Below are 12896 nucleotides of genomic sequence, written 5' to 3'. Positions count from 1 at the left end.
ACAGGAGAAGAATGAATGTGGGTGGGGTGGTGGGCGATGAAAGAAGACAAGTCAGGCTGTGGGAGTCAGGTAGGTGAGAAATGACAGTGGCCTGGCCTAAGGGCCAGTGTTGTAAGAATAAAAGAGGGCAACGCAGAGGGAACATTTACAAGGAAGAATTAATAGAACTAGGCAACTGATCAGATGGTGACAGGAGAAACTAGAGGAGGGTGAGGTAGGGAACACAAGAGGAATTGTAGTTCCTTATTTTACATGGGGAAAGGCAGTAGAGAATTCACTTTCTTTTGAAAATATTTCGAGTGAGGGGCCTGTGAGGCATCCAAATAGAGGTGTTCAGTCAGGGGACAGCAGAGAGGTCAGGGCTGGGGATCCATCTGGGGACTCACGGAAGTAGATAGTGATTGAAACCATACAAGTAGATGAGGTGACCAAAGGGAGAGGTGTGTTGATGAGAAGAGATGAGGACCTAGGACAGCTCCTGGGGAATACTATTTAAATTGTCTACAAAAGACCCAGAAATGTAGGAATAGACTCCAGGAAAGAATTGTGTGAAAGATGGTGGGGAGAAGTTAGTTTCATGAAGTTCATGGTCAGCAATGTCAGTTTTGACTGAGAGGTCAATGGTTGTAAGGACTGGAAAATGGCCGTCTTCAGGGAGGAGATCAATTTGGGACCTCAGAGACTCATTGCCGTGGTTTGAAGAGTGAGGGTTAAGGAAATCTAGATTGCCTTTTCAAGAAGTTTAAGCTAGAGAAGGAAAGTTCGAGAGACTATAACAACTAAAGAAAGCTGTGTGGTGGCAGGAGGTTTCAATTTTTAAGGACTAAAGAAATCTCAGCATGTTTTTTTAAAGCCAAATAGAAAGCGTTAGTAGAGAGGGAGAGATTGAAGATATAAGAATAAATAGGGGGTAATTGATGGAGTGAGACCCCTGGAGAAGTGAGAGGGACAGGGATCTAGAGCACCAGTGAGGGCCTAAACCTCAGGTAGAAGGAGAGGACTGTTTCCGGTAAGATGTGAAGGGAGATGTTACTGATGGAGATAAATTCATAGGAGCGGGACAGGAAGTGAAGTCAAAGGAGTTCCAAACTGATGGCCTCCGTTTTTCTCAGTGAAGTAGAAGGAATTTCTTACGCTGAAAGTAAGGGAGGAGAGGATGAAGCAGAAGTTTGAGCGAAGTTGTGAAATTCTAGAATATTCGCTAAGAGCAGTGGGAAAGGAAGTTGGCCAGGGTCAAGAAGGGTACTGCTCAGTGCCATTGATGACCCAATTCTGTCCGTGACCTTTATAGTAAGCACCAATCTGCATGGCTGTGTGATTCTTTTTCCCCCAACAACTTTTACCAGCCTCCGTATGGAAATGGAGATTTCACAGTTGGATTCTGTCAGGGTAAGGTTTTGTGGGAGAATTGCAAGAGGGGGTCACAGGAGCATAGTTTCCAGGGCACTGGCTTAAGAGCAGTTTAAATGATGGACCACAGAGTCTAGGCAAGGAGGAAGCTGAGAAATTGGCTAAACATGGAAGGATCCAGGGATTGGAGGTTTTGTTGACATCAAAGAACAAGTAAAATAGGAATAAGGTCATGAAAGAGTGAGAAGGCTAGCAGGATGGGAGACTGGACCCAGAGAATGAGATAACAGGGTTATTTCAGAGAATATTTCAGAGAAAGGGTCATTCTGGATAATGAAGAGCCCTGGGGTGGCTGTGGTTCTCCATTCTGTCTGCACATCATCTATGGGGCTTTAAAAAGTCATTTGCCCAGGTCTCATCCTCAGAAATCCTGATATAGTAGGTTCTGAGTGGGCCCAAGGTGTTGGGATTTTTATGAAACTCTACGGGTTATTCTGATGAGCAGCTCTGGTTGAGAACCACTGGTTTAATGCTGACCATGGGAGTGGATTGAAGTGGAAAGGAGATGAAGTTCATTAGAGCTAAGGGAGGTCAAGGAGTTAAAAGGAGAGGGTGTGTATGAAAGAGGTGTCCATTTGTATATTATGTTTCACAGAGAGATGGCAGCACTGAGTGTTGGAAAGAGTACTGGGAGCCAAAGTCCTCAGTGGATAAGAGGACTTGGCCAGGAGAACTAAATGGCAGTAACCTCACAGGAGGGGGCTTTGTAGGAAAGTGCAGAAGTACTGATCTCAAACAAACAATATGGAATAAAAATGAGGAAACTCTGCCCTTCTCCATTCCCCCGGACCTAAAAACTTGGAATGGGGAAGAACCATCAGCGTCCATCAGGATTATCTGAGGAAGTGATACCTTCGTTGGATAGTAGGGTTTAAAATAATTTTTCTCAACCCCAGCTGCTTAATGGAAATACCGGAGGGCGTTTAAAAATTAAAAGTGCTGAGGTCTACCCCAGACTAAATCTGAATCTCTGGGGGCAGGGCTCTGAAATCTCTCTCTCTCTCTCTCTTACTTTTTTGAAGTTTCCCACATGAGAGTGATGCACAGTGAAGTTTGAGAACCTAAGGCAAGAAGTCAACAGTGCATTTAATGAAGAGGTTGAAGTAAAGGTGTAGGGGGATTTTAATGGAGTAAGCCCTAGTCACTAGAGAAATGCATAACATTGGGGTCTGGGTGTATAGGAGGTGACAGATGACTTCTCTTTCTTTAAAATGTAGTGGGGTGTCTTCCCTGGTGGCGCAGTGGTTGAGAGTCCGCCTGCCGATGCAGGGGACATGGGTTCGTGCCCCAGTCCGGGAAGATCCCTCATGCCGCGGGGCAGCTGGGCCCGTGAGCCATGGCCACTGAGCCTGCGCTTCCGGAGCCTGTGCTCTGCAACGGGAGAGGCCACAACAGTGAGAGGCTCGCGTACCACAAAAAAAAAAAAAAAAAGAAAAAAAAAAAAGAAAAATGTAGTGGGATGGGGAAAGATGTCAAGATGAGAGATTCTGGACAGATAAGCTGGCCCCTGGAGTTATAGCCAAAACCATGAGCAGGCAGAGGGTCCCAGTGCCAAATACCATTTGTAATCTGTGGTCTAGTCAGCAATTTGTAGCCTTCGTTCTAGGTTCCAATAGAATATGGCTGATACACTTAGAAAGTGGTACTCGTTTGTTCTTCTGCTCTCTGCAAATATCAACCCAGAGGTGATCAGGCCGCGTCTTATGAGCCCAAGATTCAGGTTAGGATGAGTCTTAATATAAACAACCACTGCTCACAGAATTTTCTGGGGGAGACACAGACATTTTAGTATTCCTTAAAAGAGAAAAAAGAAAAAAGTTCTCAGCTAGTCTCCATTCAGTCACTAACCATTTACTGAAGGCTAACGGCTCAAACCTATTGAGGTTTTCTTTTAATGCTACTGAATAATAAATAGTGTAGCTATTAAGAGCTTAGGTTCTGTAGACACAATTGAGACCTAGGTTCAAATCCTGGCTCTGACACCTGCCAGCTGTGTAATCTTGGATATGTGGTTTAGCTTCACAGAGTCTTACTTCCTCATCTGTAAAACAATAATAATACAATAATAATGCCTGCCTTATAAGATTGTGGTGGAGATTAAGTGAGATAACCCTAGAAGCACTTTGCACATGGTGAATATTCCATAGATGATAGTGATTACGTGTGCAGACATAAGCCAGGTGCTAGGGAATGTGAGAATGAATAAGATACACTCTCTGCTGTCAAATATCTCAGATTTTAGCTAGAGAGATAGGTATGTAAAGAAGAAATGACAATTCAGTGTTACTAAGGGCCAAACTCAGAGTACACACTGGGTAGCTCTCTGGGAGCATGAAGAGAAGGGCATTCAACTTTGTCTGCAGAGGGCAGACAGGAAAAGACTTGCCAGAGGAGAGGAAACACAAGAGTGAGTCTTCAAGAAAAAGGACCGGGGCTTCCCTGGTGGCGCAGTGGTTGAGAGTCTGCCTGCCGATGCAGGGGACACGGGTTCATGCCCCAGTCCGGGAGGATCCCACATGCCACGGAGCGGCTGAGCCTGTGAGCCATGGCCGCTGGGCCTGCACGTCCGAAGTCTGTGCTCCGCGACGGGAGAGGCCACAACAGTGAGAGGCCCACGTACCGAAAAAAAAAAAAAAAAAAAGACTAATGGGCGCAGATGTGAGGCGTTAAGAAGTAAGACTTCCCAGGCCTCCGTGTAGCATGTGTAAAAGCTTGGCAGTAAGAGAAAAGCTTGGCAGTTGAGGGAGCATGAAATGGGTATGGAACAGCGGGGGCCATAGCAAGAATAGACAGTAGAGAGGTACGCTGGGGGCAGATTAAGCAGGCCCTTGGCTAGCGTGCTAAGGAGCGTGAACTCTGAACTTCTGGATAATGGGGAGCCATTGAAGGATCTTACAGGCAGGAATGCGGGCAGATATATATATTTCAAAAGATTACTCCGGCCACAGAATAATGAATTGCAGGGGGCAAAATTGGAGGTAGTAAGACCAGGTGAAAAATGCCGGTGCCTTGGACTAAGATGATGGTTTGTGGAGATGAAAGGAAGATGCATCCAAAGTGAGTTTGGGAAAGAGAACGTGATGACTGATTAAGGTAGAATTAAAGTAGGAGTCAAAGAAGCTCCCAAATGTATGATTTGGGCAGTTGGGCCAGGGCTGAAATAACCAAAAGCCAGAGTAAGCAGGTGCCTAAGGCCCAGCACATTGGAGCACCCAAAATGTGAAAACATTTTGATTTGGGATATAGAGTAGTTTTTTTTAAAGACTTAAGTTAATCATCATAGGAACATCAGAACTTTTGGGGCTTCCTTCCCTTTTTATGCTTTAGTATTGCTTTTATTTGAGAGGGGAGGTCGTAATCTTCTCATTGCTTAGAGCCTCCCAAAGAGGAGGAGTCCAAGGCCTTAATCCTTCTCTGATCTGGGTGGTGAGTGCTTATCATTTCAACGAGAACATGGACACTGAAGGAGGAGCAAGTTTGGCCTTCCTGCCTCTGTTACTCTTTGTCCTGCGTGAAGAGAATGGCATAATCAGGCTGGTAAGGGACTGGCAACCAGCTGGCCTTAGGGAGACCCCATTAGGCTGATTCACATAGCTCAGCTGAAGTGGAGTGTTTACATCTAAGTCAACAGGCTTCAATTGTGCAGCCATTGCTAATGGAGAAGTAGGGAGAGCCTGTTTGATGGCAAGAGAGGTCATGGATGCAAGTTGATACAATGATTAGAGATGGAGACTAAGCTAGGGGTTTTTAACCTAGAGCCCAGGGGAATCTTGAACCTCTGAAGTTATATGCAAAATTGTGTATATGTGTATAGTGATCAAAGATCAGAGTGATCTTTGACACCAAAAAGGCCACCAACCACCAGAGTACATTTACTATGAAGTGAATAAAGCTGCTTATTCAGAGTTTCTCACTTGCCTGGGACTCTTCCAAGGCTCTAGAAGAAGCCCTAGCAATTTTGTATTGTTTTTACCTAAAGGGAGCTTTCCTCTCAAATTACATAAAGTCTTTGGTCCCACAAAATCTGTATCTACCCCTGCCAACAGAAGATTAGGGAATTACCCAACATGAGTTAGTATCTGGGAGTGAATGCCATCCAAGAGAAATGAATGCCAAAGACTGCACCAGGAAAGGCAGAAGAAAAGATGCCCATGAAATGAAGAATGGTCACTGAGGGAGGAGGAGAATCAGACCACATTGTCAAGGAAGTATAAAGAGAGGCGGTTAGCCATGTCCAACATGGATGGGACATCAGGAAAGAGGAAAATAAGAAAACGATTACAGGAGTGGCTGGGACATCTTCAGTGGAGTGGCAAGAACAGAAAGTTGATTGTTCTGTTTGCCTTTCTGGACAAGTAAAAGTGGTAGGTGAACAAGTATAAATGGTAGCTACAGTCCATAAACATGCAGGGGAAGTAGAAGTACCTACCCCAAACTCTAATGTTCAGTTAAAATGATAGTCAATAAAGTAGGCTCACTGTAAATGTGGAATCCATGCTGAATTGAAGTTGGATGGCACATATATAATTTTCAAAATGAGTCCTAAATGTTTTCCATGGCCAGGCAACGACTTTGAGTGACCCTTGTCCCCACCCCAACCCCAACCTTTCTTTCTTAATCTTGTATCTTAATCCTCTTACTACTTGAATTTCCATATTTCTGTCCCATATCTCTGTCCTCTGGCTGGCGATATGGAACAGTGAGAAAGAGTAGGAAGTGAAAAGAAGCCATACGAATGACATTTGAACATGAAATGTTTTGAATTTAAAATTTGTCCTGGGTAACCCACAAAACCAGTAATCCATTATGGGTAATTAAATGTTGTCTGAAATTGAGGCCAAGGAAACATCTATTTGAACCAGAATGTTCTAAATTTGCCACCCTGGCAACTCTAAAGTTGATTGGTTTCCATTGGGCAAAACTGGTTCATGCTGACTTACCCAGTATTAGGGTGAGTATTATTTTTTTGACTGTGAAATGCAGCCATATCAGAGATACATGCTCAAATTTGCTGCTCTGTCTATTACGGAAGCTAGTAAATGCCATTTTACAATGCTTCCATAATAACTTCCTCCTGGGATTTCTTTTGAGATAGACTAATTTCATTACAGTTCCCAACTTAATTTCTTCAGTGATTATACCTTTAAAGGCTTTTGATTTATTAACTATTGATGTATTTCTTCATAATTGTGTCACTATGAATAATCTGTTACTTGAGGACAATGATTTTGAATGGCTACTATGACAAAATTTATAGGGACATGGAAAAATAGCTACAAACTAAAATAACTAAACCAAGGAATTGGTTTGAGGTTTCTAAGAACTCAATAAAATTAATTCAGTAAAAAGCAACAATTTGTGTTTTGTTTTCTACTAGCAAAGTTATTGCTTTGCAATAGTATTCTCATTGAAAGAAGACCAAGAGCCTGTTAAGCTACTCTTCATAATGTAAACGTGTAAATTAAAGTTCTAGTTACTTGATATTTGGCTATGGTTTAAAATAGAAACAATTCATAACACTTTTATAGATAGCTTAAGCACTTTTCTATTCTTTCTTTCTAATAGTAAGGCTTAGCTTGACTTGAGTCTAATGAATTTCTTCTATAGTATGTGGTATTTGATCCAACAAGACCAGTTAAACACAATATACCTAGATACCTGCTGATTACATCATTAGACTGGTAAAGGACATAAATCACTTTGACTGCAAGTTTTGTTTGAATTGGATTTGGAAATTTGGAAATTATTTGGACATAGCATTTTGTCAAACTCTCAGCCATTTATTTAAATAAAATTATAAATTCTGGAGTTAAATATTGTTATAATTGTGTTGGACTCAATTGTCTTTCAACAGTTGATGAATTGATGAACCTAATTGTACAACTTATGGATGCCAAAACTGTATCCCAAATAAATACATGTTAACATTTTGCCTTTAGCCAATAAGAAGAAAGAGAAAGAACGCCCAGAGATCTCTCTTCCTTCAGACTTTGAACATACGATTCATGTGGGGTTTGATGCAGTCACCGGGGAATTCACTGTAAGTAAGCTCCTTTTTTTGTTTTGTAAGGCATGAAAAGATTCCTTTGTGAAAATAGGTTTGAAGGAAGAATTGCCACGTCCCAAAATGTCAGACTTGATGTTTTTGGTGATTTCAAGGAAGATGGACTTTGCCTAGACAATCACAGATGGAACTAGAGAGTGGCAAGGGTATTGGCAAAATTATTTTGTCCATCTTAACAAAAACGTCTGATCGTGGTTAGCCTTCAACTTGATTGAAAATGCTAATTTACCATGGCACAGGAGATGTAGTCCAGATAGACTCAGCTTGAGCCTATTCTTTATCACTTTAAGTAAATCAGAGAACCATTGACTCAACTTGGCCAGTGAAGACAGTCTATCTGAATAATTCAGGCTTTACAATGGAACCCAGATAAGTTAACCACACTAACCAAAAATCTCTGTAAAATTGACCTTTTCTTCTCTTTGATTTCAAGAACATAGCTTATTTTTAGGCTTATTTACAGGTATATTTTGTAGATATTCAAAACAACAGACCCCATGTTTCAGGAAGAAATATTGATGGCTGTATCGTATGCTTTAGTGGTTATATGCTTACTTTATATTTGTATATATGTGTATATATATATATATATATATATATATATATATATATACACATATATACAAATATAATATATATACATAATGCACAATAAATACCAGTAAGAATTCTCCAGAAAGACTATAGCTATAGATCCAGTCTTTCTTTGGATATTTTTAGTGCTCAAATAGCACACGATCTCAGATCTATGATATTTTATACCTTTTTTTTTTTTAAAGATCTGGCATCTTTCTTTTAGATGGATGAAGGAAAAGATGTAGCTAGAAACATGTCCTCAGGAAGACTAACTACTTTTTCATACTAGTAAGGACCTCAATCAAAATGTGCATTCTGAGATAATGAGTAATTTTGAATGCATTCTGGAAAAAAAATCTTTGATAGAACCATCACCATTAATTCTTGGATTCTTAAACCAGAGAGAAATTTAGGTATTAAATAATTAAATTTCCTATTTCATAACATGATGGTTAGTGAGTAGACTGTGTCACAAGATTAAATTTTTAAAAAGAAGGAACAAATTAATTTGATTTGGAGAATCAAACCATGTTTCTGAACTGACAAATTACCTTCTTTTTTCAATTCCGGAAGTAAGCAGTGTGAGAATGCAATGGAAACTGACTAAACATCTTAGCCTTGTAAAGTGATGTGAGCTGATTGTATGTTCTCAGTAGCAAGCAGAAGAGAACATTAAGAAGTGCTGACATTGATAAAGTTGAGATACTGGTTTAACCAATTTCATCATTGGAGTCAGAGATATTATTCAAACGGCCTTGAGTTTGAGCCCAGCCTCTGTTCTTTGCTGTGTTTGAGAATATTCTGTTAGCTACACTTAGAAAATATAACCTCACTGTCACCACCACCACCACCATCATCACCACCCAAAACAAAAAATATTTATATATATTTTTATAATCTGAACAAGTTTCGATTTTTAAAAAATCATAAACAAAGAGATGACTATTTTTTCTGATGTTTGAAACAGTAAAAGCACTGAATCATTATAAGTTTTATCTTAAAAATCTTCCCTTTTTTATTTTAAGAACTGTCTTTCCAGTTTTGACCTTTTTGTTTTCCATGTGCTTTTCTTCTGTTTAATCTTTTCTTCTGTTTTATTGTTGTCATTCCATATTTCTCTGTTCTTTTATTCTTCCTTTTTGTTTTCTGATGTGAAAATTTTCCCCTCCACTATTCTCATGTGATATTCTGGTTCCTTTCCAATTTTTAAATTTTTTCCACTCTTTCCTACTTGCTTGACATCTTCTGATAGAATTTCTCTATCTTTAGCTTTTCCTTTGTTCTTTATGGGTTCTGAATGGAAATGAAGGAAAGTGAATCACCATCATCTTGCTGACTGGAGACCATCCATTTTCACTTTGCTGTCAGTTAGAACCCCAAGAATCAACCAGAGAGGGGTGGGGTGGGATGTGTGATGGGCAATCTTTCCAATTGTGAAAAATATTTTGATGCAACTGAACCAAACCAAACAAGAACCTTTCTCTTCCTCCCAAAAACCTAATATAAAATAAAGTGTTTGGATGCAATTGTTAGAAATCCACTGAATATATAGATGAGACAGAGGCTAAATTTGGAAATGTGATGTACTTTATTGTTGCTGTGATAATCTTTCATAACTATTTGTCCCCACGTTTTTTAAAGATACCAAATTCTGCCCTTTTTTTTACTATCTTAACCTATGATTTATATTTACTAGCTTTAAAAATACCAGATGATAATAAACTTTTAAAAGTCATTTTATTGCTAGGATTTAGAATGGGGTCTTAATCGCCCCAGTACCACTAATTGGTTGTGTGTGTGTGTATGTGTGTGTGTGTGCATGTGTTCATGTGGAGGGGGAGGGACATATTACTAAATTTGATCATTACAGTTGTTGAGGTTGAATTTTGAGCAATTTGTTGAACTGTCGAGTCCAGTTGTCTCACAGGAGCCTGTTATTTGGAATATTTGGACACTGGTTTGGTGTATTGCTTGGTGCTTACCCTTTGGCTAATTGGCCCATAAAACCTTGTACACTTGGTCACACACTTGGACCCTGAGGTTAAAATTAGGTTGGGGGCTTCCCTGGTGGCGCAGTGGTTGAGAGTCCGCCTGCCGATGCGGGGGACATGGGTTCGTGCCCCGGTCCGGGAAGATCCCACATGCCGTGGAGCGGCTGGGCCCGTGAGCCATGGCCGCTGAGCCTGCGCATCCGGAGCCTGTGCTCCACAACGGGAGAGGACACAGTAGTGAGAAGCCCGCGTACTGCACCAAAAAAATAAATAAATAAATAAATAAATAAATAAATAAATAAATAAATAAAATTAGGTTGGGAGGTGAGATTTTGGGTATGAAACTGTTATAAGTCCTTACCCTTTATATTACCATTTTTGTCCCAAATACTTCAGAACTCCCCCTTCCAGACCTCTAGACCTGTGACGGTCGCTTCAAGTCAATCAGAGGGAAAAATGGTATGAGTGATATACATTATCATTTCTTATGATAAGATAAATGCTTGGCCTGTTGTATCATGCTGCCATTCTCCTGGGCTACACTGGACAATCCCCAGCTTGATGTACATCTAGCTGTTATTATATACGTGGTCAGGCTTCTGATGCTCACACTTCTAGGTCTCCATTAGCTATCTGACTTTTGGGGTTTGTACCTCAATTTGGAGTAATGAGTTATGGCTTTCTGATTACATGCCTTTATGGCATACATTCAAATTTAAGTGTCAGGTTTCATTGATGAACTGGTTTATCTCAACTTAAAAAAGGAAAAAAAAATATGTCAGCAGTGTAGTCACGTGGTAAGTATAGTTGTCTGGAGGATCTTTTGCAATTGACAGCAGTTTTTCCTGCTGTCTAGTGATCACAAGACTATTATCACAAAAGTTTAGAAGTGCCATGAGTATGTATAATAACTGCAAATATTCTAATGATTATGGTCATGATCATGCCAGTGATGTCTGCTCTGGTGGTTATGTGCAATGCATACCTGGTTTTGTAACACTTAATAACTCCTTTGGCCATTACAGTATTAACCAAATGCTATTAATTGCACTTAGAATCAGAACTGGGATCATGCATGGGCTCCTGAGTTCAAATTTTTGGCTTAAGGCTTTAGCATCAAATTGCGTGATGAATGCATGTAAAAGTGTCCTTTCACTGTGCTTGGAGTAACCCCAAATGCCAGGAATCAAAGACCTGTAACCCAAATCAAATCAGTTGGGTAAAAGCATGTTTCTGTAGCATTGGAAATATCATCTTTATTTAGGCAAAGCTGTTACCTTATATCTGATCTTATTTTGTGGGAAGTGGGACTTTAGAACTGCGGCATTAAAATGGAGATTATTCATAATATGGTTCCAAACGAAATGGTTTCCCTTTCCCTGCTCTAAATGTCTAAGAAATTCAAACATAGAGTCTGGCTGTGTGGGAAATCCTTAAGCTAGTTTTCTCTAAGCCAGCCACGACTTTAGCTCCAAAATACATAAGAATCACCTTAATGAGAACAGGTTAAATTCAGCATCACCATATACCTCTTCTTTGAATTTTAGCCATACAGACACTTCCAATGTGAATTTGAAAATGGTTCACCAGAATTGGGAACTGAAATTTGTAAGTTCATCACATGGCCATTGGCTACCTGTGATCACCCAGTCGTAAAAACAACTTACAAATTATTGTTGAAGCTTTTCATGATGCCATCCTTCTTCCCTCCAAATTCATGTTTCTGCCTTTTAGTAATTTCTCCAGTCATTTAATGGTAATCCTTATTATTGCATATTTATGGAGGAAGCATCTGGCCAAAAGTGGAACTATGCATCCAAACTTTGGAACATTGTTGTTTTCTCTGTTTTCTTAAATCTGTTGTCCTGTAGCCTGTCCTGCCCCTGATTTAGTTAATACCTCCCTATTTTCATAACCGCCCCACTTTAGAAGGGATTAACCCCTCCCCATTCAGACCCATTGGTTTCATCTCCTCCCACCTTCTAAGTTGTCCCACATTCTGTTTTAACTTTCTTTTCTTTCTTTATTTACGTCCATTACAGCCAGATCTCTATGGCTCACAGATGTGCCCAGGGAAGCTCCCAGAGGTGCGTCACAGGCCCAAAAGAAGCTTGCATCAAAGTGCTTCTTTGAGATGTCATAGCACTGCAGCAGCAGGTTCATGTGTGTGCAGTAGAGTTGTTGCTTGGCTTATCTCACTTTTTTGTTGTCATTCCCAAACTCTGGAGGCCCACGTCACACATTGTTTTGCCGAGACTTCATAGGACAAAGCCACGTAAATTGTGTCTAGATGCACTTCAGGAAGAGTGTGTCTGTTTCTCGCTCCAAGTTCTCTTGGAGGTTGGATAATTATGCAATGGGGACATCTGTAGGCCGAACATGTAGGAAAGAATGCTGAACGCTCAATACAAAGCTAACCTCTCTGTGTAATTTTTGCAATTCTCCTTGGTTAGATTGCCAAACACTCCCTCCTCTCTGCTCTAAATGCTTCAGATTATTGCAAATTTTCAGAAAGCTTTGGCATGGTTGCCACCGTCCCCAGGTTCTATGTGGCCAATGAACGAAGTGGGGAGGAGGGGACGGGGGGAGGAGAGGAGAAAGCTGCAGGGAAAATGTTACTATTTAGCACCCCTGTGGTTATTGCTCGTCCATGATTCTATTTTTGTCTCCTCTCAATCCCCCTTTATGTTAAAGCTCTAGACCCCCCCAAAAAATTACATTTGATAACCACAGAGTATGAACTGACCAAGGGTGAGGCTTTACTTTTATTCTAAAAGATATTCTGATTACAACATGCCCAGAAACAGCTTATGTTATTCCAGTCGTATAAAATCTATTGATCTGCACTATACTAT

At 40.4% G+C, this 12896-nt stretch overlaps 1 protein-coding gene across 7 annotated transcripts in view; it reads left to right on the top strand.

The window, feature by feature from the left end:
- PAK3 (p21 (RAC1) activated kinase 3) overlaps window positions 1–12896 on the top strand; it is a 117980-nt gene that overhangs the window by 37915 nt on the left and 67169 nt on the right. For 6 of the 7 annotated variants that reach the window (XM_060088104.1, XM_060088102.1, XM_060088103.1 and 3 more), the window contains one exon: window positions 7350–7450. In XM_060088104.1, the coding sequence (XP_059944087.1) occupies window positions 7350–7450 (101 nt within the window). Of the gene's footprint in view, window positions 1–7349; window positions 7451–10437; window positions 10501–12896 lie in introns of all 7 variants that reach the window. The other variant, XM_060088105.1, reaches the window with a different exon arrangement.

This window comes from Mesoplodon densirostris, chromosome X (assembly GCF_025265405.1).
Source record: "Mesoplodon densirostris isolate mMesDen1 chromosome X, mMesDen1 primary haplotype, whole genome shotgun sequence".
Taxonomy (NCBI): Eukaryota; Metazoa; Chordata; class Mammalia; order Artiodactyla; family Ziphiidae; genus Mesoplodon; species Mesoplodon densirostris.
This window is presented reverse-complemented; position numbering and strand designations above follow the sequence as displayed.